The sequence below is a fragment of the Xenopus laevis genome, chromosome 2S (genome assembly GCF_017654675.1).
Source record: "Xenopus laevis strain J_2021 chromosome 2S, Xenopus_laevis_v10.1, whole genome shotgun sequence".
NCBI classification, from domain to species: Eukaryota; Metazoa; Chordata; class Amphibia; order Anura; family Pipidae; genus Xenopus; species Xenopus laevis.
Genome location: NC_054374.1, coordinates 138,691,086 through 138,716,471, shown reverse-complemented (window position 1 = coordinate 138,716,471; position 25,386 = coordinate 138,691,086). Strand labels below are relative to the sequence as shown.

General features: G+C 42.3%; 1 protein-coding gene across 1 annotated transcript; it reads left to right on the top strand.

Annotated features, from left to right (window-relative positions):
- The first annotated feature begins 7,622 nt into the window (after window positions 1-7,622).
- myg1.S (MYG1 exonuclease S homeolog) lies at window positions 7,623-15,317 on the top strand. Its single transcript, NM_001095338.1, is given in 7 exon segments — window positions 7,623-7,845; window positions 10,135-10,247; window positions 10,323-10,482; window positions 12,150-12,299; window positions 13,320-13,442; window positions 13,550-13,731; window positions 15,060-15,317. Coding segments are annotated over 7 exon segments (1,110 nt in total). The 5' UTR covers window position 7,623; the 3' UTR covers window positions 15,220-15,317.
- The last annotated feature ends 10,069 nt before the right edge of the window (window positions 15,318-25,386 follow it).

Genomic DNA, 25,386 nt, shown 5'->3' with positions numbered 1-25,386 from the left:
TGTTTTACAAAGACATTTTCGCCTTCAGCAATGAAAATGTTAATATTTTTTCAGCAGCAATTGGGTACAGTTCTGTATGGGGCACCCATATTAATTGCAACAGTTTCAGCCCAGTAGAATTCTGATACTCCCTAGTTTACGATCCAGTGGAATACGTTCCAGGTGATGCGTCAAGCAGCAAATGCTGTAATTCTATTGAAAGATCGGGAGTCCATATAGCTATTCGGCGTGGCCAAAGGGACCAGCCCCAGTTCCAAGGCAGTCAAAATCCAAAAAGTTTATATCAAAAGAGATATATGCCCCAAGGCCTCAGAGTAAAAATAAGAATAATCTATTGAAATTCACATTTAAAAAGTATTCAGTACATACCACCCCACTTATCCCACCTTACGCGTTTCGCACCCATCCGGCACTTAATCATAGGTGTGTCTGTCAGTAAGGAATAGAGTACAGAATTTAAACCCAGGTGATCCCACCCCTTTTTGTTTAAAACCTTGCTTGTGACCCTGGATTGGTTTTAAGAATGTCACTGGATGGAGTTATCTTCCTAATAGCTTTAGAATAATCTGTCTGGAGACGAGCCCTAACAGCAAGTGAATGCTTTAAATTGTTGTATTGGTCATATACCGAACCCAATCTATAATGGGTCTGTTTATAATATCACCCTTGATGTTCTGGGTCATTGGAGCACGCAAATATAGGATGTCCATGATAATGGACTAGTTTCTGATGTGCACCCAAGTTTTGCTAGTCACACGCTTATACCTCAGCAATTCACATGCAGGATTTTTTAAAGTATCTCATACAGTTGTGTTCAGAATAATAGCAGCGTGTTCCTTATATAATAAATCCTTATAATAGCGTTTATTTCCATACATGCAAATGCATTCGGAACACTGCACATTCTATTCCAAATCAAAACATGAAGAAACATTTGTGTTATTCCTTTACAGAAAGTGAGGAAAATGGAATATTAGGCTGAAAAAATAGCAGTGTCTAAATTCTTCTTTACAAACAGAAACCGCATATTTGATGTCACACCACAAATTTTCTCCTGTGACACACATGGTAATTAAAGCCCTCTTATCTGCCAGGGTGCATGGTCTAGCTGGGGGCACACAAAGGATCATTTAGAACAGTGCTGTCCAACTTCTGTGGTACAGAGGGCTGGAATTTTTCCAATCTACATGGTGGAGGGCCAATAACGGAAGCCAGTGTTAGCCACTCCCTGTTTTTAGACCACACCCACTTTACACCACACCCATGTTACCACACGACCACGTCCACATTAATAGCACACCAAAAAAACAGATGGTTGGTGCTCACTGCAGGGATCAGGGCTGGAACTAGGGGTAGGCAGAGTAGGCGGCTGTCTAGGGCGCCATCATTGAGGGGCGCACATTTTTCAAGCGTTTATTTAATAATTTGTTTCAGTAATCATGGTCCCCAGTTGGGTGGAATCCATCTCCTTCTCCCTCTTGCCGGCAAGTAATAGCTCCTTCTGTGCTGTGCAGCGCGATGTGCGTATACGTGTCAATGACGTCACTGATGTGTTGGATGACAGAGAGAGGCAGAGAGCTGGGGGGCTGCTTGGTGTGTCTCGCCCTCGCTGCTCTCAGCCTTGCACAGTTGCACTGAACTGAAGACATTCTTTCTATTACTGTAAAGTGTGAAGCTTCCTGCTGGCACAGCCAGGTACAGATTTGGGCCCATATGTTGCTGTTGCTGCTGGGCTGTGCACTGGAACAGGTACATAAATACTTGGGGGCAATATGATGTGATCAGATTTATTTTTGGCTGCTGCTGACACAGGTAAAGATTGGGGGCAATATGATAGATGCTGGAGGGCTGTATGATGGATGGCTGCTGGGCTTGCACAGGTACAGGGGCAGTAATATAAATGAAAAAGTGTTGTACATTTTCTTGCTCTCTTTATTTAATAAACATCATGGTAAGGAGGGAAATGGTAATGCAGGACAGGGGGGGCACTGATTGAAGCTGCCGAACTAGCTTGTGTCTGCCCTGGCAAGGATGCCACTCATGTGAAAAAAGATAAGTCATATAAGACATACCCATAAATCCATATGCCTTCTCCTCCCCTGTGTTTAATACAGTACCCCAGCATATGATTAAACACCTTAGGGGCCACTAACAATAATTCTCAAATGCTAACAAACCCTCAGAACAAATACCAAAGTATGAGACACACAGGGAGCATAGGGAAGGCAGAACAGAGCAGGAGACAGGAATCAGGAGCAGTCTAATATGTACTACATACAGTGACACAGTGCTGGTGCCCCATTAGCATTTTGAATAAAGTGTGAACAGGTAAACAATGTGGGCAGTTTCAGTCTGGGTGTCACAAGTGTGAACAATGCAGGGGGATCACAGATGTTAACAATACAGGGGATTAGTCTGAATTTGAGGTTTAGACAATGCAGGGGCCAGTTAATCTCTGTAGTGATACCTTTTAAATTTTACATATGGTAAACAGACACAGCAGGCAGACTTTGATGTGGAGGGCCACATGAGGGGGGGGGGGTCTGCCAGTTGGACAGCCCTGATTTAGAATATAGTATAGGGCCACTAATCCATCTAATTGTTGCAAGGGCCAGTTCCAGCACATACTGTAGGGTGTATAATATTGCTGAGGATTATATGGTAATGGACTCTTAAAATATCTATTAATAAACACTAGTTCTAGTTAACCTTGGGGTTGGAAACATCATGGTTTGCATGCGCGTGGATACATGGGCCGCTTTGATACTTTTGCCAGGGCTGCTTTTTCCTCCCAGTCCGGCCCTGGTCCAACACCATAGTATAAGAAACATCCCCATATCATGCTTGTGCCACCATGTTTCACTGTCTTCACTCTGTACTGTGACTTGAATTCAGTGTTTTGGGATTGTCTGACAAACTGTCTGTGGCACCTAGACCCAAAAATAACAATCTTGCTTTCACCAGTCCACAAAATGTTGCGCCATTTCTTTTTAGGCCAATGTGTTCTTTGGCAAATTGAAACCTATTCAGCACATTTTTTTTTTTCAACAATGGGACTTAACGGGGGTTTCTTGCCGATAGCTTGGCTTCACATAGGCGTCTTCTAATTGTAACATTCCTCACAGGTAACTTTACACCTTTGATCGTAGAGCTGGTCATTGGCTGAGTCTTTGCCATTTTCGCTATTCTTCTATCCATTCCAATGGTCGTTTTCCATTTTCTTCCACGTCTTTCAGGTTTTGGTTGCCATTTTAAAGCATTTAAAGCTGAGCAGCCTATAATTTTCTGCATTTCTTTTTATGTTTTCCCCTCTCCAATCAACTTTTTAATCAAAGTACGCTATTCTTCTAAATGTCCGGAACAAGCCATTTTACTCAGATTATCAGAGAGAAATGCACTATAACCAGCATGCACAACATTTGCTCCTTCCTTCCTTAAATAAGGGACGTAATTGACACCTATTTTTTCACAGAATGAATGACCTCAATAATTGAACCCCACACTGCTATTATTTGGAACAAATTATTATTTTTAACACTGCTATTATATTGTACAAGACTCAATTAATGATTCAATGACACAGAACGAGCAGCATGCATTTCATGACTGTTGGTTTTCTATTCCTCTATTACAACTACTAGTAAATTATTTGCCACGTGGAAATATGTCAAAAACAGCGATGGATCAGGTTAGTGATGTCGGACAGCTATTATTCTGAACACAACTGTATGTGGGAAGGTATGAAATAAGGAGCAACATTGTGTCATTGTCTGGAAAAAAAAAACACCCCAGTCTGTAGTTACACAGCAGAGACCGAGTTTTTTTAAGCATTTTTAGCCAGCCAATCTCACTAATTTGCATATTTGTCTTTAATGACAAACACAGTGTGGCTCTAACCATTTCGGAGGTGTCTATTGTGTCGAACAAAACTCTGTCACCTTCTGATCCTTCAAAATGAAATATCAACCCCACACATGACTTGCTACACACATAAACTTTCTACACACACACTACACACTTCTCCTAAATTGGAATCTAATGCTAGAGCAAAAAAAAAAAAAAAACAACAAAATAAAACTAGAGGTTGTTTTTGTTTTGTTCCCTGGCACACACTGTAGCTGTGAGCAGAGTAAAAAAAATGTTGTGAGCAGACACCAGAGGTCAGCCATGTCCTGAATTTAGATGAGGTGCATTGCTACTGTGCATTTAAGATCTGCATGTCCCTGCTGTTACTGAGCTTATGTACTTTGTAACTGTGAGTCTTGCAAGAAAACAGCTCATATACAGTCATATGAAAAAGTTTGGGAACCCCTCAGCCTGCATAAGAATTTACTCCACTTTCAACAAAAAAGATAACAGTGGTGTGTCTTTCATGTGGGTACCCTTGTAATTTTGCTAATGCATGTTAGAGCTCTTACAGACGAGCGTTTGAAGCTGTGCTCCCCTGCGTTCAGCCGCAGGGGAGCGCAGAAGTAGACGCATTCAGTTTTTTTCAATGGGGCTGTACTCACACAGGAGCATGTAGGTGCGGAACAGGAGCATCATATGCGGAGGATTGTGAGAATGGTTACAGACAACCCAAAGATCACCTCCAAAGACCTGCACGAACATCTTTCTGCAGATGGTGTATCTGTACATCGTTCTATAATTCAGTGCAATTTGCACAAAGAACATCTGTATGGCAGGGTGATGAGAAAGAAGCCCTTTCTGCACTCACGCCACAAACAGAGTCACTTGTTGTATGTAAAAGCTCATTTAGACAAGCCACAGTCATTTTGGAACAAAGTGCTTTAGACTGATGAGACAAAAATGTTATTTGGTCATAACAAAAAGCGATTTGCATGGCGGAAGAAGAACACGGCATTCCAAGAAAAACACCTGCTACCTACTGTCAAATTTGGTGGAGGTTCCATCATGCTGTGGGGTGTGGCTAGTTCAGGGACTGGGGCCCTTGTTAAAGTCGAGGGTCGGATGAATTCAAACCAAAATCAACAAATTCTTCAGGATAATGTTCAAGCATCAGTCACAAAGTTAAAGTTACTCAGGGGTTGGATATTCCAACAAGACAATGACCAAAAACACACTTGGAAATCTACAAAGGCATTTATTTATGCAGAGGGAGAAGTACAATATTCTGGAATGGCCGTCACAGTCCTCTGACTTGAATATCATCGAAAATCTATAGGATGATTTGAAGCAGGCTGTCCATGCTCACATTTAACTGAACTGGAGAGATTCTGTATGGACGAATGGTCAAAAATCCCGCCATCCAGAATCCAGACACTCATCAATGGCTATAGGAGGCATCTAGAGGCTGTTACATTTGCAAAAGGAGGCTCAACTAAGTATTGATGTAATATCTCTGTTGGGTGCACAAATGTATGCACCTGACTAATTTCACTATGATGCATATTTTCTGTTAATCCAATAAACTTTATGTCACAGCTGAAATACTACTGTTTCCATAAGGCATGTTATATATTAAAAGGAAGTTGCTACTTTGAAAAGATTCTTTAATATGGCACTTAATATAAAGTAAATTATATGTTGCTTAAGTATTCATTTTGGGGTTACAGTTTTAAACAACAATCTAGTACTCAGGCACCCCATGTGCACAGCCATGTCCCTCTCACATGCAGATCTTTCCTCGCAATCACAAGTTGCACCTAGTTTACAAACCAGTGCAAATCTTCTGGTACCTGCCGAAAAATGTTGTATTTGATAATGGCAAGTGCACTTAGACTGGGAACATATTAAACATATGTTGGTGATACAAAATGTAAAAATCTTGCCTTTCCACTTCCTTTTCAGATCTGAAATAAAATTCATTTTCAAATCATTTTTCATAAGAATCCTGCTGAAGGACCTGACTACCAGGCTCTGTCAATGTGATGATGCAGGATACAGGTTTATTCAATATAAGTTGCACATGAAGACTGAGTAAAACCAAAACAAACGCAAATAACCTTTGTAATATTAAAACAGTATCTTATTGTACTGTATGGTAACTAAGTTGCATGAACCTATTTTCACGTTCGGTTCCCTATATCCAGAACCCAAGCTAAGCTCCCTGGTCACGGCTCTCACTTCTGCCTACAACTGCCGCCTTTCATCTCGGGAGGAGCCCTCGGCTAATCGGATGCCACCAGGTCTTATTTAAGAGAGGAGCAAAGCTAACAGTTCGGGACGAGCAAAGGGGCACGATCGTCTCACCAGGATACTGGAAGGAAGAACACCACCAGGAACAGGCAGGCCGAGCCAGCACAAGCAAAGAATCGTCAGACAGGCAGGAATCAGGATAGGAGAACGTAGAATAGTCAGTGTACAGGCAAAAGGTTGGATTAGAGAAGTCAGCGTAGTCGCAAACAGGCAGGATCAGGATTGGAGAAGTCGGAGTAATCAGGCAGGCAAAGGTCAGGATTGGAGATAACAGTAGTCAGGCAAAGCAAGGGTCAATACACAGAGGATCTGATAGAATAGACTAAGTTAAGGCACCTAGGAACTTCACAAAATAGAACCTAACAACGGCAATGTGAAACTTGCAAAAGCCCCTTTAAATACTATTTGAATTTCGCGCCATTGCGCGTGATGTCATCACGCCGAAGGAGCGTCGGTGGACCCCGCTGCCCACTAGACCACCAGGGTAAGGTTCCCTTACACCTATATTGGCAGCAAAATAACTAGATTTGGTTTATTGGATACCATCAAAAAATATATTTCTTTAGCGACACTCACCACATATATGAGGAGGCCCTGGTGCCGCCTTTTCCCCCGGTGGAGATCAGGCAGGGGGCGAGGCCATGACATCAAGGAGGTGGGGCCATGACAAGGGGAGGGGTGAAAATAAAAACAGGGTAAATCAATAGGCTGTGCAAAATAAAAAATGTTTCTAATATAGTTAATTAACCAAAAATGTAATGTATAAAGGCTGGAGTGACTGGATGTGTAAAATAATAGCCAGAACGCTACTTCCTGCTTTTCAGCTCTATAACTGAGTTAGTCAGCGACTTGAAGGGAGGCCACATGGGAAATAACTGTTCAGTGAGTTTGTAATTGATCCTCAGCATTCAGCTCAGATTCAAAAGCAACAGATATGGCCCATGTGCCCCTCCCACAAGTCACTGATTGGTTACTGCCTGATAACCAATCAGTGGAAACCAAGAGAGCTGAAAAGCAGGAAGTAGTGTTCTAGCTATTATGTTACACATCCAGTCACTCCAGCCTTTATACATTACATTTTTGCCTAATTAACTGTATTAGAAACATTTTTTATTTTGCACAGCCTATTTATTTACCCAGTTTTATTAATACACTAAAGGGCACGGAGATCCAAATTTCATAGATCTTGAATAATAAATCTTACACCTGTAGTTATTAGAGAAAATGTGTACAATCTGAACCCCCCCCCCCCCCCAGGTCCCAAACAATCCCAATGATAGATCATATGCCTTATATCTAGTAAGATTTAGTAGGCTATCCACTAAGTATAGCGTTGGAATTGGATTGATTGATGGAGCAGGAAGTGAGCGAGCTTCGTGGTTACCAAGGACACTGCCGCCTCCGGAAGTTCTGTATGCACCGTCCTTTGCCTTCCCCTACTTCCCTCGCTTTTCTTGGTTCCGCATGCTGTGGCGTGGCCTTCAGTCCTGTAGCCGTTCAGTTGGTTCCCACCACCTTTTTCGTGCTGTGCACCTCAGCTACACGCGGCTCTTGATGCCTGAAGACCCAAAGCGGCCCCGGCGGGAGGAACAAGCCATGACGCCACAGATCGGCACCCACAATGGGACGTTCCACTGCGACGAGGCGCTGGCGTGTTACTTCTTGCGAACGCTGGAGCCTTACAGGGTACGGGGCGTCATATGGGAATGGCGGGACATCTTGACAGCGGGGGTGGGAAACGGCTTTACTATGGACACTATTAAATGACATTTTGCCATTGGTCAGTACCCCCGCGTCCTTGAGTTGGAATGTGCCACCTAATGAATAAGGGAACCCATTAATGACAATGCAACTTGCACTCTGTTACTTCTACCTACTGATAGAGTGGGAAACTGTACAGAGGATGAAAAGCTCTTCTCTGATTGGTCGACTGGGATCAGCTCTTTATTTCCCTACACCATGACCAGTGGGGTAATTAGATATTACTGGGCCCCACAGCCAATTATTTTTTCAGGCCCTCAAAATGTTTAGAGGTTGACTTTTTTTTACCAATATTTATTGAAATTGTATATGAATTAGCAGGATCTGCTTCCTCTGTATTTACACCCCTGACCATGACTAATGGTTTGTTCTAGGGATGCGCCAAATTCACTATTTTGGATTCGGCCAAATCCTCCCGCCCCTAATTTGGATTTGGCAGAAGCATTCGGCTGAATCTTGCTGAAAAAGGCCAAATCCCGAACTGAATACTGGATTTGATGCATCCCTAGTTTGTTCTGATACTGATTTTTAGGGTAAAACTACACAAACGTTTTCACGATCCGACGAGCTGCGACAAAATGGCAGCGTCAAATCGGATTCCACAGATATAAGGTAAGCGATAGGAATGTCGGATGAAGTCGCAGCGTTGATCCGACGCGACTGGCAGATGCTGCGCCTGCATCCAACAGTCTTGTCGCGTCGGATCAACACTGCGACACCATCCAACAATGCATTCACTGCAATTTGATGCATGCGTTTTTGCGCAGCGTGTCGGATCGCACAGAAAACGCTCGTGTGTAATCCTACCTTTATACTGAAAACTGTTTTTTGTTTTTTCCCAAGCAATGTATTTAGGCCAAATGGGTTTTGGTCCCATTCAGTTGGTGCCTCCTAGTGCTCTTCTGTATCTCAATAGATGGCTGCACATATATGAAAATATACAATTCACCCTGCCGTATAGTTCCAGTAGTCTCTAAACTAACAAACTACTACCAGTCCCCACACTGATCAGGCAACCACTCACGTCACTTTAGGAATCCACCAATATAGGCTGATTATCATTGCTGATTCCATATATACCCAGTAAAAATTAACTTTTTGTGTATTATAGATAGGGATGCACCGAATCCACTTTTTTGGATTCGGCCGAACCCCCGAATCCTTTGGGAAAGATTCGGCCGAACCGAATCCGAACCCTAATTTGTATATGCAAATTATGGGTGGGAAGGGAAAAACTTTTTTTACTTCCTTGTTTTCTGACAAAAAGTCACGTGTTTTCCCTCTCAGCCCCTAATTTTCATATGCAAATTAGGATTTTGATTCGTTTCGGCTGGGCAGAAGGATTCGGCCGAATCCGAATCTTGCTGAAAAAGGCCGAATCCCGAACCAAATCCTGGATTCGGTGAATCCCTAATTATAGAATGGGCAGTTGTAAGCAACAGTCTACATTATTATAAAAAAAAAAAAATTCTCTAATTTTTTCTTCTGATTCTTTCCAGCTTTCAGGTGGAAGTCACTGACCCCATCTAAATAACACATGCTCTGTAAGGCTACACATGTATTGTTATTGCTACTTTTTATTACTCCTCTATTCAGGCCACTCCTATTCATATTCCAGTCTCTTATTCATACCAATGCATGGTTGCTAGGGTAATTTGGACCTTGGCAACCCGATTGCTGATAAGTGGAGAGCTGCTGAATAAAAAGCTAAAAATAATTGTGAAGACATTATTTTGGGGAAGGTGGCTTTTTCTTGCACATGGGTCATTACTCTGTCCCAGTACTTTTGGATGTTGGGCAGTCCCTCATCATATGGAGGTACCCCACCGCCTGCTGTTGGCATTTTGGGCAGTGTGCTTTATTGGTGTCACCCATTTGGCTAAGTCGTAATGGTGTAATATGGAGCTGGTGTATCACCTTGTGGCAATGAGATATTGATGTGCTTTTGAAGTGCTTTCCTCCCATTCCTCTGCTGTTAGGGTGGGTATGTCTGACCCAGTCACATAAGCCTTGGCAATGGCGAGGGAGTTGTGGAGAGCAGGTTCCCATATAATTTAGTAACCATTTTTTTGGGAACCGGTGATTTGAGGGTCTCATAGAGGCAGGTCATAGAGCGGGTTACGGAGATGGCTAGCCCGTAGTACCTCACTCCAGGCCTTACATGGGGTAATGAGAATTGTTATGCTCCCATTTAACCTATGTCTTCTATATCAGGATGCAGAGATCGTCAGGACCCGGGACCCTCAACTCTTGGCTCAGTGCGATGTAGTGGTGGATGTGGGTGGAGAGTATGATGCGTCCAGGCACCGCTATGACCACCATCAGAGGTTAGATAAGCAAACAACCTGTGTATATCCAACTGTGCAGTTGCTTCTGATGGTGACATTCTAAATTAATTGCAGATCCTTTTGTGAGACCATGAACAGTTTATATCCTGACAAGCCATGGGTCACCAAGCTGAGCAGTGCAGGACTGGTATATGCCCACTTTGGATCTCAGATTCTCGCCACCCTACTAGGCACAGAAGAGGAAGATCCCATCATTTCTGTGTTGTACGACAAGGTAAGGAGAGTTCAGTTGTAAAGATGGATTTCCGTTCACCCTGTAATAATCTGTAATACCTAACTTAGTTTCTCTCATATATAACAGGAGCTTGGAGATCGGTCCAAAATGAAAGCGAGGGTAGTTATTGCATAGCTTTCATACGTATTTGTAGTAAAGAAACCGTTACACCAAAAAATGTGTTTTGCTGCACTGGTAAAACTTGTGTGTTTGCTTCATAAACTCTACTATAGTTTATAATTATATAAACAAGCTGCTGTGTAGCCATGGGGGCAGCCATTCAAAGCTGAAAAAGGAAAAAAGGCACAGGATACACAGCAGATAACAGATAAGCAAAATAGATAAGAGTGGTGAGGCAGCATCGCAGCAGCCACTTCGGGGCGACTTAGGGGCCTGAATCGACCCTGTGTATTAACCTGTCTTGTTGTGGAGGTATAAAATTTACTTTTTTTTTTTTTTAATAAAAATAAAAGCTACAAAATTACCTTTAAATTATTAGTTTTTTTTACCTGAACGTCTGTAACTCCCTATTAACTTTTACGTCTGTTACATCTGTTAAAGGAACAGTAACACCAAAAAATAAGTGTTTTAAACAAATTAAAATATAATGTACTGTTGTGTTGCACTGGTACAAATGGTGCATTTGCTTCAGAAACACTACTATAGTTCATATAAACAAGCTGCTGTGTAGCCATGGAGGCAGTCATTTAAAGCTGGAAAAAGAGAAAAGGCACAGGATACACAGCAGATATCAGATAAGCTCTGTAGTATACAATGAGATTCTTCAGAACTTATCTACTGTGAATCCTGTGCTTGAATAGCTGCCCCCATTGCTACACAGCAGCTTATTTATATAAACTATAGTAGTGTTTCTGAAGCAAACACTCCAGTTTTACCAGTGCAGGGCAACTGTACATTATATTGTCATTCGTTTAAAATACCTTTATTTTTTGGTGTTAGGCACAAAGATCCGATAGTTCGAATCCTCAAACGATCGGACTTCCCCATCTCCCGACCTGCCACTAACCATTCAGATCATATAAAGCAGTAAAAGAACAGATCAGCCGATGTTCTGCCCCTGACAGCAATCGTACGAAAGTTTATGTCCGACAAAGCTGGTGACAGTCTCCCTCTGAAAATCGTACGATCAGCAATACATGCAGAGAAATTATCGTCAGCCAACAGAAATCTTTAAACCTGTCCGATCCACCAAACGACCGATCTCCATGGGACGAAAAATGTCGGGACTCTCCACACACAGTCCGAAAATCATACGAATCGAGGATTCGTATGATCGGATCTTTGCGTCTATGGCCAGCTTTACGTTCCTTTATATCCAATTTAGCCATTTAGATTAGAGAGAAGCCACATATTTTTCAAACTTTGCACCCTGACCAGCCATCTGCACCTGTGGTCCAGTTTATTAAAGACCCTTTACTCTGTTCCACCTGCTTGAAGGGGAATTTCACCTTAATATAGATTTTAGTACAATGTGGACAGTGCTGGGACGCTGCACTTGGTCTTTGGTATTTAGTAATTCTTGTTCTGCCATTTTTACCCTGAAATGTCAAATTCTGTCTGGATGCTGTGGTTAATTCTGTCATTGATCCGCCTTTCTTCTCGGTAGATGTAGTAGTTGTACTTATAACCAAATTATTTGATTTTAGATGTATGAGAACTTTGTTGAAGAAATTGACGCTATTGACAATGGTATATCACAGTTTGATGGAGATCAGCGATACTCTGTCACCACAACTCTGAGTGCCCGTGTGGGGCACCTCAATCCTCGCTGGAACGAACCAGATCAAGATACTGAGGTACTGACTGGGTAGGTGGGTGGCTTTCTGCACAATTTATAGTAATACTGTCTAATGCAGTGAGTTTTTGTAAGGAACTAGCGGGAGTTCATTTAGCGAGTGCCAGCAAAACAAATATGTATTAAGGTAAAGCACCAAGTCTTACTTCTTCTCTCTCTGATCTATTCACCAGGTGATTGTTACTTAAAGGGGTGGTTCACCTTTAGGTTAACTTATTCAAGAATGGCCACTTCTAAGCAACTTTTTAATTGGTCTTCATTGTTTTTTCTTTTAGTTTTTGAATTATTTGCCGTCTTCTTCTAAGTCTTTCCAGCTTTCAAATGGGGGGTCACTGACCCCATCTAAAAAACAAATGTTCTGTAAAGCTAGACCTACCAACCAGATTGCTGAAATTACAAACTGGAGAGCTGCTGAATAATAAGATGAATAACTCAAAACCCATAAATAATAAAAAATGAAAACCAATAGCAAATTGTCTCAGAATATCACTCTCTACATCATATTAAAAGTTAACTCAAAGGTTAACAATCCTTTTAAAGCAATAGTCCCCAAACTTTGGCTGGCCTCCTAGAGGGACCTGGATACTCTGTTGGTCAGGTTGGGGTGATCATTTGTTCACTATCCTGGATATATTTGAAACCAAGACTGGATGACTAATGGAGCACTGTCTTTTTATATTTCTGTAACTTCTTTTGATCTGAGGATTTCCTGACCCAGATGGTCAAAAACCACCTTGCCCTTGTGCAGAAAGTGACAAATGTGCAGCAAACCTCACTAAGAATGTGCACTCTATAGGCACAGTTACAGGCTAATGTAAATAGGTGGGGTCAAAGAATGGGATTGTTTCCATGAGGTTATCATTGTGGTGCCACCATTTTTTTTGTCCTGTCCCAGTTAATTTTGCAATGCAGAAAGTTCCTGAACTGCCGTACCTGAATGGTTGATTTATCTGATTGACTTTCCAGGCATGGTTTCTGGGCCTCCTAAATACGTTCTCCTTGCTACCCATCTTTCCCCCAGGCAGGTTTTAAAAAAGCAATGGAATTGGCCGGTTCAGAGTTTGTGTCACGCTTGGATTTCTATAACCGCTCTTGGCTTCCAGCTCGAGCTTTGGTGGAGGAGGCGATCAGGGAAAGAATTCAGGTATGTGACTCCTGTTTTGTTTTGCTCCTCTTATCTCACATATAACAGATGTCAGTAGCTGGATAAGAAATTAGAATTGTTGGCTGACTTTTTTTTTTTTTGCACAGGTAGATGAGAGCGGTGAGGTGATTGTCCTGGCACAGGGTGGCTGTCCATGGAAGGAACACCTCTTCCAGCTGGAGAAAGAACTCGGTCTGGAAAAACAAGTGAAATATGTACTATATCCTGACCAGAGTGCAAAGTGGAGGGTGCAGTGTGTCCCTACAGGTCCCAACACTTTCCAGAACCGGTGAGAAACTAAATTCATCACACATCTACATGACATGCCATTTTTAAAATGTTTGCCTGTTTCATAATTAAAATTCAATGTGCCCGACAGAGACAGACTGAGAAAAAGTATTTGTTTTAACACATAATATAAGAATAGCAGCAAAAGCACAGGAAAATCATTTTAAAATACAGGTATGGGATTCCTCATCCGGTGTCCCATAGACTCCATTTTATACAAATAATCCAAATTGATTTCCTTTTTCTCTAATAATTAGGGATGCACCGAATCCACTATTTTGCTAAAGATTTGTCCGAATACCGAACCTAATCTTAATTTGCATATGCAAATTAGCAGTGGGAAGGGAAACACTTTTTTACTTCCTTGTTTTGTGCCAAAAAGTCAAGCACTTTCCCTCCACGCCCCTAATTTGCATATGCAAATTCGGATTCAGTTTGAATCCAAATCCTGCTGAAAAAGGCCGAATCCTAGATTTGATGCATCCCTAGTAATAATAAAAACAGTAGTTTTTACTTGATCCCAACTAAGATATAATTAATACTTATTGGAAGCAAAACCAGCCTATTGGGTTTATTTCATGTTTACATGATTTTCTAGCAGAATTAATGTATGAAGATCCAAATTACAGAAAGATACATTATCCGGAAAACCCCAAGGCTCCCGAGCATTCTGGATAACAGGTCCCATACCAGTACTAACATGGTTGTACTTATGCCCATCCCTCATCTGAAGGGAAATAATGCTGCTCTAACGGTAACAGCAAGAAATGTGGGCGTTAAATAGGGAGCTCTATCTATTCATTGGCTGATGTAACCTAGCATGTATGTCTGCCCTTGCTTTGTGTGGGAGCACAGTGAATTGTACAAGCCAGGATTATACAATGGCACATATCAGAAAATTATATTTTTAATGAAAATTATTTTAGATCAGGGATGGCCAAAAGGTAGATCGGGATGTACAGTAGACCTTTAGCTGGTGATCACTAGATCTCAAGACACTGTCAACAATCATCTTGTCTAAATCACATTCATTTCATTCAGATATTTATTACACCAAGGTTACATAAGAAATAGTTAAATATAGCAATATACATTTTCTCAATATTTACGTAATAATTTCCATGGAATAGAATGCTTAAAAATACCTTTATGGATGTAGATCATAATGGGACTAAGAGTAGACCTCACATTAGTAAAGTATGGACACTTCTGCTTTAGATGAAGCAGGTTTTTTTTTTTACAAGACTGTTTTATATGATATATTTTTAGAGACATGCAATGTTTTGAGGTATAGTTTCCCTTTAATAAATGATGTGCTTAACCCCGCAGCTTGTCTCTGCCCGAGGATTGGCGCGGACTACGTGCGGACGACCTCTCATCTGTTAGCGGAATACCAGGCTGCATCTTTGTTCATGCCAGTGGATTTATTGGTGGAAATGAGACCCATGAAGGAGCGCTAGAAATGGCACGAAAAGCGCTGAGATCCTAAGACACTTCCTCTAGAAACAGGACAAAACACGGCAACATCCCCTTGTATTTATATTGTGACATCAGTAAATATTTTTGTATACAACGTTTTTGTCAAAACGGCGTCTAATAAGTTGTATTTATTGGCATTCATTTATTTTTGTTTGGGAAGGTTTTATTGAAGCGTAAAGGTTACATCAGTCACATGCAGCCACATACACGTACAAATATTTGTTCTACTATCAATATATAGTAGTTGAAGTCACACCAATTCAGTAGACGGGTAAAGTTTCAATGGAGCAACACCAGTAATGTCATTCAAACTACATTGTAACTCCGTAATCAGGCATCAAGTAGTAGTGTGGGGCTGCAACTTTTATTTGTAGGGAGGGAGTTGGTCCAAGTGTAGGTCCAGGAGGTGTTTAGCACTGGAACTTCACTAAAAGAGAACTTAAGCTCAAGAGAGTATAAATTGTAAGCAGTAACTAGCTTTTCTAATAGAAATGTTGAACATTTATCTTTTTTTGGGTTCTGTACCAGCCCAAGGCAACCACAGCTCTTTAGCAGGGAAGACCTATGCCTCCAAAAAGGCCCTTAGTAGCTCCCCATCTTCTTTTCTGCACATGCTCTTTGCTGCTGTCACTTACTGAGTATAGGGACTATACTTCACATGGCAGTGGGCACTACGGGGGTTATCCACCCTCCTGACATAAGAAGGACAGGAGGTGAGCTAGTTAATTATTGTAGGCATGTGGAATCCACAGCCTGCATGGCTAATTAGCAATTCATTTAGATGCAGACTGAATTGATTTATGTACAGGTATGTATCATGCATCTATGGGCGGTTTTACCTGCGCTCCACTGCATTGTGCTTTCTTACGTTCAGACGCAGTGGAGCGCAGGAGTAGACGCACTCAATTATTGTCAAGGTGGCTGGACTCAAACAGACGCATGTATGCGACGAACGCAGGTGAAATGCAACATGCTGCGCCCCACCTGCGTCTGGCGCTTACATGCGTCTTTGTGAGTACAGCCCCCTTGACGATAATTGAGTACGTCTACTCCTGCGACTAAACGGAAGAAAGCAAAGCACAGGGGAGCGCAGATAAAACCGCCCGTGTGTAAGAGCCCTTCGATGCATGATACATGGCTGCACATAAATCAGTTCAGTCTGCAGCATGCATCTAAATGAATTGTTAATTAGCCATGCAGGCTGTGGTTTCCATATGTGTTTGGTTTTAAAGGGGTGATTAACAAAAACACACCCTTTTCTTAGATGGAACAACAAACTATGGTTCCCACATTTTATAACATATTGTGCCCCCCATTTCATGGCAGACTGTGGCCCCTAAACACTTTATGGCACTGTATTTATAACAACACATCTGTGACCCCTATGGATTTCATGACAAACACTGCACCCCATCAGCATTCCTGGTCTTCTAATTTCCAGGCACCGGCACATTATATAATATTGATTGAGAGTGACGGTGCGGTTAACTTGGGAGACTGTAACACAGACCAGCATGAGAACGGAACAATTAAAGGGCCACTCCGAGCAAAGGGCTGAACATCAAAAAAGCTTGACTGTTGAGATTATTTCAGTGTACATGTCGCATATATGCCTGTGACAGTTGTAAGGTTTGTAAACTTTGTTTCTCTCATGTCGAGGGGGGCACAAGAACAGTGGGGTAAAGGGCCCCTCCCACTAGGAGGCAGGACACTGCAGAATTTCTGACCATCCCTCTCCTCTTTTACCACGTGGTACAGCCAGTTTTTTCACTGTCCTCATCACAGGAGGTTTGGACTGTCCCTTAGAGAGGGCCCTGCAAAGGACTTCTTCGGTTGGTGATTAGCACCAATAACAGGGGTGAGACCCGAGCCAGGCACTAGTCTGCTCTCTATGTGTTAGCCCCCTACGCCCTACACTGGATATTAAGCTCGTCCTGCACTATTGGGGATAAAAGAGCGGAGCGGAGAATTCCTATCGAGGACCGGGTGAGTCAGTTGCCAGCACCAGTACATCCCTGCTACATTCACAAAGGGAGGTAGGCTAACTCCTATGACTACCTTTTTGCCTGCACCAAATGCCTTGCCAAATTCAATGAGGTCCAACCTGCTCTGCTTTGCAACACCTGTAGCTTGCGGACTGCCCAGATTACAGAACCCACTGAACCTTCAGCAACGGCATCCTTAGACCAAGCCCATACAGGATCTTCTCAAGCTGGTCCATCCAATGCTCGGGCATCTTCTGATGCACCAGCATGGGCTGTCTCTCTGTCTCAATCCCTAGCAGGCCTGTAGTGTATACCACAGTTAGCCTCCTCTATTGACAGGATGCCAGGTAAATTGGCAGATACTTCTACCACCTCAGCTAAACGTAAACGAGAGTCGGGGAGAAAGGAGGCAGCTCTCAAGCTCCTTTCTTCTAGCCCCTCACCTTCTGAAGGGGAAGCTAGCGAGGGGGAGGTATTTTCCTCAGACAACTCTGATTCGGAAGTGGGTGATACCACAGGGGAAAACTCTTCTAGGGTTGGCCTCCTAATAAGGACGGTTTTGGAAGTTTTACAAATTGAGGATACGGATTCCTCTCATAACAAGTCTTAGAGCCTTTTAAGATACACCACAAGACCACTGTTTCCTTTCCCGCTCACGAGCAGCTTCAGGCCCTAATCCAGGAAGAGCGGCAGAGCCCAGAGAAAAAATCTCAGGTCACCAAGCGTTTTTCCAAGCAATATCCTTTTCCAAAGGAGTTTGTTGAAAAATGGAGCACACCTCCAGTGGTGGACGCTCCTCTATCCAGGTTGTCTAAGGCCACATACTTCCGGTTCCAGACGCTTGTGCCTTTAAGGACCCGACCGATAAGTAATTGAAAGGGTTCCTAAAGGCCATCTTTGCGTCTTCGGGCTCAGCCCTCCTATCCATTCTGGTGGCTGCCTGGGTTACCAGGGCTATTGAAGCTTGGACATCCTCCCTTACTCAGCTTCTACAGGAGGAGGATGCAACTGATCAAATGGTCCAGTTGACTTCCTTTATCGCAGAGGCCGCTTCCTTTGTGGGAGAGGCGGTCCTGGAAGCAGCCAAATTAATGGCACGCTCATCCTCTCTCTCTCTGGCTGCTAACCCTCTGGTTAAAGCTGTGGTCAGCAGACTTTAGCTCCAAAAAATCATTAATCTTCTTCCCATTCATCGGATCCAGACTCTTCGGGGAGGAGCTAGACAAGATTATCTCTCAGGCTACAGGGAGCAAGAGTACTCTTCTCCCGCACAACAAGCCCAAATCTAAGAGAGATTCTTCCTTTTGGAAACAGAGCTCTCGACAATACAGGGGAAGTCCTCCCTCACGCCCCTCTAACTCATTCAAACAGCGTTTTTCCAACAAGGGAAAGTCTCCATGGCAGGCCCGGAAGCACCAAACCTAGTGGAGACAAGCCCTCTTCCTCCTGACTACGGAATGGAGACTGCAGCCCCCCTGGCACTCGGGGGCAGACTTCGGTTCTTTGCAGAGACTTGGGAGCTTCACATCCACGAATCGTGGGTTTGCGACGTAATCTCCAACGGATACCGCCTCAAATTCCGAAGTCCACCCCCGTCACTTTTTCATGTCCAGGCTCCCCCAGCAACCCACAAAAAGGCAAGCCTTCCTGTCCATCATCAACTCCCTGAAGGAGACCGGGGTCGTCCCCGTCCCCCCTTCACATCAATTTCAAAGACTCTATTCGAAACTCTTAATTGTGCCAAAAAAGACTGTTCATTCCGTCCGGTGCTGGATCTCAAACTACTAAACAAGTGGATTGTTTACCACTGTTTCAAGATGGAATCCCTATGCTAAGTCATCCGAGCAATAGAATCAGGGGAGTACCTGGCATCTTTAGACATCTGACATCTATCTCCATGTCCCAGGCATCGAGTGGACCCCGAAGAATGGGAGCTTCATCAGGAGTTCTTCCAGCTCCTTGTAAACAAATGGGGAGAGCCTCAAATCGACCTAATGGCCACAAGACACAACCGAAAGGTTCCCTGGTTCCTTGCCAGATACAGGGATCCTTAAGCAGACGGGATAGACGCAATGACGGTTCCCTGGCACTTCCACCTAGCCTACGTGTATCCTCCGCTGCCATTGCTCTCGTGAGTCCTCAAAAAGATTCTCAGGGACTCCGCCACTATTCGACCCACCATTCGAACCACTAGACTCAGTGGACATACCCTTCCTTACATGGAAGACGGTATTTTTGGGGGCTATAGCGTCCATTCGACACATTTCGGAACTCGGAGCACTATCTTGCTCTCCTCCCTTCCTCATTTTTCAAGATGAAAGAGTGGTCCTCCGTACAGTGCCTGCTTTTCTCCCAAAGGTGGTATCTTCCTTCCACATAAATGCAGAGATTAGCCTTCCTTCTTTTTGTAACAATCCTCAGAACGAAAAGGAAGCGCGGTTACGCCGTCTTGATGTGGTCCGTGCTTTAAAGATCTACCTCTCCGGGACAAAACCATTTCAGATTCCCTATTTGTTCTCCCATTAGGGCCCCCGAAAGGGCCTACCTGCTACAAGTACGATGCTCGCCCGCTGGGTGAAGGAGACAGTGAGATGGTCTTACCTGGTACAAAAGAAGACTCCTACCATATGGCTGAGAGCCCATTCCACCCGAGCTCTGGGAGCTTCTTGGGCTCACCGTAACATGGCTTCTGCAGACCTGGTTTGCAAAGTGGTCTTCATTACACACTTTCACAAGATTCTACCAATTCAATACCTACCTTTCCACAGAGGCGGCCTTAGGCTGAAAGATCCTCCAGGCAGTGGTTTCATAAAGTTCCTCCCTCCCTTGAATAGGGGCATCTTTGGTATGTCCCCACTGTTCCTGTGTCCCCCTCGATGTGAGATAAAGGAAGATTTATGCTTACCGTTAAATCCTTTTTTTTTCAGTCGTAAGGGGAACTTCAGTCATGTATGTATATAGTTCTAGTTGATTTAACGGTAAGCATAAATCTTCCTATTTTACACCTGCTATCAACCCATGTGCTATTGAATCTATGGCACTGGTATAAAAATTCCATCATGCTAATTATGATATTTGTACAGTTCCATGCGATGTGTTTATTGGTAATATGTGGTGCGGTAAGAACACAAAGCCTGTGTTAGCGAAAGGGTGAATAGACATGTAAAATGAAAACATTGGGGGTAGATACCAGAGTTTCACTTCTTTTGATAAAAGGCACGTAAAATCAGCGCCGGATTTCACTGAGGCGCACCCCTAGGCCGCGCGGTCTGACCAGGCGGCCGCGCGGTCCTAGCGCCCACCTCACCTCACTTTGAAAAGTACACATTCTGACGAATCCAAAATGGTTATGTCTTTCTACTTGAAACTACTCAACTGCAATGCTACTCTAAAGGCAGCGTTATTTATGATATTCCTGAAAATCGCCTAAAAATATTGCAATTGGTCATTTTTTCTATAAAAAAATATATATATTTTTGAAAAGTACACATTCTGACGAATCCAAAATGGTTATGTCTTTCTACTTCAAACTACTCAACTGCAACGCTACACTAAAGGCAGCGGTATTTATGACATTTCTGAAATCACCTAAAAATATAGCAATTGGTAGCGCTTTTTTCTAAAAAAAACAAATATTTTTAGGAAGTACACATTCTGATGAATTCAAAATGGTTATGTCTTTCTACTTCAAACTACTCAACTGCAACTCTACGCTAAAGGCAGTGGTTTTCATGACATTCATGTAAATCAGCTAAAAATATTGCAATTGGTAGTTTTTTCTAAAAAAAAAGAACAAATATTTTTGAAAGTACACATTCTCACGAATCCAAAATGATTATGTCTTTCTACTTAAAACTACTCAACTGCAACGCTACGCTAAAGGCAGCAGTTTTAATGACATTTATGAAAATCGCCTAAAAATATTGCAATTGGTAATTTTTAAAAAAAAAAAAAAATATTTTTGGAAAGAGCACAGACTGATGAATTCAAAATGGTTATGTCTTTCTACTTCAAACTACTCAACTGCAACGCTACGCTAAAGGCAGTGGTTTTTATGACATTCATGAAAATCGGCTAAAAATATTGCAATTGGTTGTTTTTTCAATAGAAAAAAGACAAAAATCAGAACAAATCTACGGATCAAGACAAATTTATTGTGGTAAGCAAAGACAACTGTACTATTATACTTCTATACTGAGGGTTTGCTCACTTGAGTCATAGACTTGCCCCACATTTCCCCATTATTTTTCCTTTAAATAATATCATTGTATCAATAAACACAAGCACATTTTAAACCATTTAATATTGAAATTCAGAATCATCCAGTAGCAGCTGTATCACTTCATAGACTTGACTTTATTCATGATAAAATCTATTTTCCTCTCTTGGCAAGGTTTGGCCTTTGATTAATATCAGACTTAATCCCTACACAGGCCCTAGCTATAGTTATTGTTATTATTATTATTATTATTATTCCATTATGACTACCAAACGTAAGCAATGGCACAAGGGATTGTTAGATAAGATTCCTTTAGTCAACCCCCTATTTAATATAAGTATTAATAGCTCATTGCTCTCTCATTGGAACATCAGGATAGAAGGGGTTGGATGGCTTTTTAGCAAGTGGGGGAATACAGGGATATGGAAGATAGCTCATAGTACAAGTTGATCCAGGGACTGGTCCCATTGCATCTTGGAGTCAGAAAGGAATTTTCTCCTCAAATTTTTTTTTGCCTTTCTCTGGATCAACTGGCAGTTAGGCAGGTTATATATAGAGTTACAAGGCTGTGTGTCTTTTTTCAACCTAACTCACTATGCAAGAAAGCTGGAAAAAGTAACACAAAGCCATGGAATTGATGCAGACATAGTTGGTTGAACTTGAGCTCAATGGTTACTATTAATGGAAATATAGGAAGTTCCCATTAGTGATTATTACCATATTTGCCATGTTTCTCTGCAAAAATGATGCCCATAGACTAATGGATGAAAATGTGACACCAAAATCAATGCATTTTTGGTGAAGTGAAACAAAAATGAATATAAACATATTCTTTTTATGTCTGTGTTACAGTCAATAAACAACTGTATTTACAATATATTTCTTTTTTTTCTGTTTATTAAACCAGGAATTTCATCAGGAGGAGAGCATTGACAAAGTAAGCACATCGAATACTTAGCCAAACTTTGTGTTACTTTGCATTACATTGATCAGTGATTAATGGATTCTTCATGTTTTTTCTTGTGTTAACCAGGAAGAACAGATCAGTGAGCAGGAGGGATCTAACACCACCCCAGCCACTGCCAGTTAAGCAGAAAATAACCATGAATCCAAATCTGTATTTAAAGGAGAAGGAAAGCCCCAGGGCGCAAAACCCCTCCCCCCCTCCCCTGTGTTGCCCCCCTCCCTCCTCCCCCCTGGCCTACCTGTCCCCCTGGGCAAATGCCCCTAACTTGTTACTCACCCCTCTGCGCAGGTTCTGTCCACGGAGTTCACAGTCGCCATCTTCTCCCACGCGCGTCTTCTTCCTGCTCTGACCGGCGTCTTCTGGCGCATGCGCAGTAGGAACAGGTACCGGTACAGCTCTACTGCGCATGCGCTGAATGTCACGAAGTTTTCCGATTTCACTTCGTGACATTCGCCGCATGCGCAATAGAGCTGTACCGGTACCTGTTCCTACTGCGCATGCGCCAGAAGACGCCGGTCAGAGCAGGAAGAAGACGCGCGTGGGAGAAGATGGCGACTGTGAACTCCGTGGACAGGACCTGCGCAGAGGGGTGAGTAACAAGTTAGGGGCATTTGCCCAGGGGGACAGGTAGGCCAGGGGGGAGGAGGGAGGGGGGGCAACACAGGGGAGGGGGGGAGGGGTTTTGCGCCCTGGGGCTTTCCTTCTCCTTTAAGCGGCTTTCCTAGAGAGCCAAATAGATGTGATAAAACATGTTTTTAATGACACATTTAAGCACCTCCATAGATGGTTCAAAAATGATCTCTCTATTTAGCAGAAGACACTGGTTGAAACTGGCAATACCAGCTGCCAGGATGAAGAACAAGTAGTGGAGCATCTGGGCTCTACCATCGGCCAGGAAGAGCTCGAAGAGAGTGATAAGGTTTGAGCTTGACCGTCAAATCTATTTTTTATATTAAACCATTTTAAACTTATTTTGGCCCTAACACAGACCCCCTATCCAATCAAATCCCTCAAATAACTATGAAGGCCCTTGTTCCCCAATACCTACATTCAAGTGCACAGGTGCTCAAAATGTATGCAAGAATTATGAGAAAAATGCTGCATTTATGGTAAATATTTGTTCCTGATCATTTTTTTCTGTCTTAAATAGGAAGAACAACTAAGAGAGCAGGAGGATGAGGAGACAGAGTAGGAGACATCCACCAGCTCCTGCAACTATCAGGTAAGCAAAAAACAATCAAAGAGTAAAAACGATAATAAAAGAAATTAAAAAGACACATTTCACCATATTCTCTACTAAACTGAGTTTTATCTCTTTTACCCAGGACAACCTGCAAGAATCTATTGACCCTCTGAATGAGACCTGTGAGGTAACCAGCAAAGGATTTTATTTTATAAACAATACACACAATAAGCCTGGTAGTATATACCTTCTATACCCTGCACTATCTTTCCTTTGTATGTGGCAATAGTACTGAATATACTGTACCACGTGTCCACTGGAAGTGCTGCTTTACCACAGAGGAAACAATTTAATTAACTGGCGACAGAAGGACCAGCCACAAAACCCTTGTTGGGAGGAAAGAGAGTGAGAGGAGGCGTGCCTGGGCACCCAAGGCTCTGACTGCTTCTGTATCTACCAAAACACACATACGCTCTTTCCACGAGAGCCACAGGAACTGACCTAGGAAACATAAGACCAGGCGGAACCATAATAATCGTTTCCTTCTGTAGAGCCCTACCTTGCTAAGAATACTACTTCCAAAAGAGAGACAATCATCCATTTCCCTCTATCAGCAATGGATATATCAATGACCTCAAGCTGTTCTGAACTATCCATCTGAGTCATCAGAGTGGCTGAGGATGCTGGGAGTTCTAGCTTACTGGAGCTGGTCATTCCAAACCGTATGTGAAATATACAGCTCCCTGTTTATCCATTGAGAAAAATAAACACCCAGTAAAACGCATTTGCTGAAGTCATTCTGGAACATTATTGAAAATATTTTGTTACTTGGGGCTGCCATATTCCTTTCTGTCCTGAGGGAGGATAAAAGAACACAATTGGTCTCAAATGAAACTGTATTTTGAGTAGCCAATTTATGAGGTTTAGTGCTTGTGTGACTATACCTGGAAATGTATTCTGTACTAGGCATCTCTCAAATAAAGGAGTTCCCTTGTATTACAGAGGAGGGAAACCATAGACAGTTTTTGCTGTTTTTACAATCTATAATTAGATAAAGGCAACAGAAAAGAATGGAGCTGTCTAATTATATAACAAGTCTGAGTATATAGCATTGTATTGTGAAGTATGGGAATCATTCACGACAGCAGGTTAACTGCAATTAGGCTGTTTATTATGTCACCACACGACATGTTTCGGACCTATTGGTCCTTTTTCAAGTGTGTACAAACTGGTGTGAAATGAACATACTTATACACCACATGTGATAGTTGGCCCGCCCACCAATCAACGAATCCCCAGGTAGTTAACCCTTAGAAAAAATTTTTTGAAAATTTTAAAAGTTTTTTTAAAATGGTAAAACCATGTGTCTCCATTCAGTGTCCATCTGTGAAATTGTCCATCTCCATATATACGGCATCGTGTCTAAACATCATAAATAGATCAAAAATGTCAAAAAATAATTTACAATAGAAGTTTTTTAAAAAAAACAATTTTATAAATAGGTTTTCTCAATATACATAAGGAACTGCTCAGTTATGAGCCTACCTGAAAAGACAACTTGAAAAAGCAAAGTCTGCCCACATTTATATTTTAAATTTACTTCATTATTGGGTTTAATAATTCGTTTCTTACCCTTAGTTGGCTTCTATAAAATGAAAGCTATGATTATGTTCTATTCTAGTTTGTGTGGTCTTCAATATCTGTGGAGGAAAACAGGTACGTTATCATCCTAAAAATGGTGTGATACTCCAATGGTCATTCATGCCTATTGGGGCCATTGTATTAATTTTTCTAATCCAATATGCTTCTTTTTGGGCCAGTGT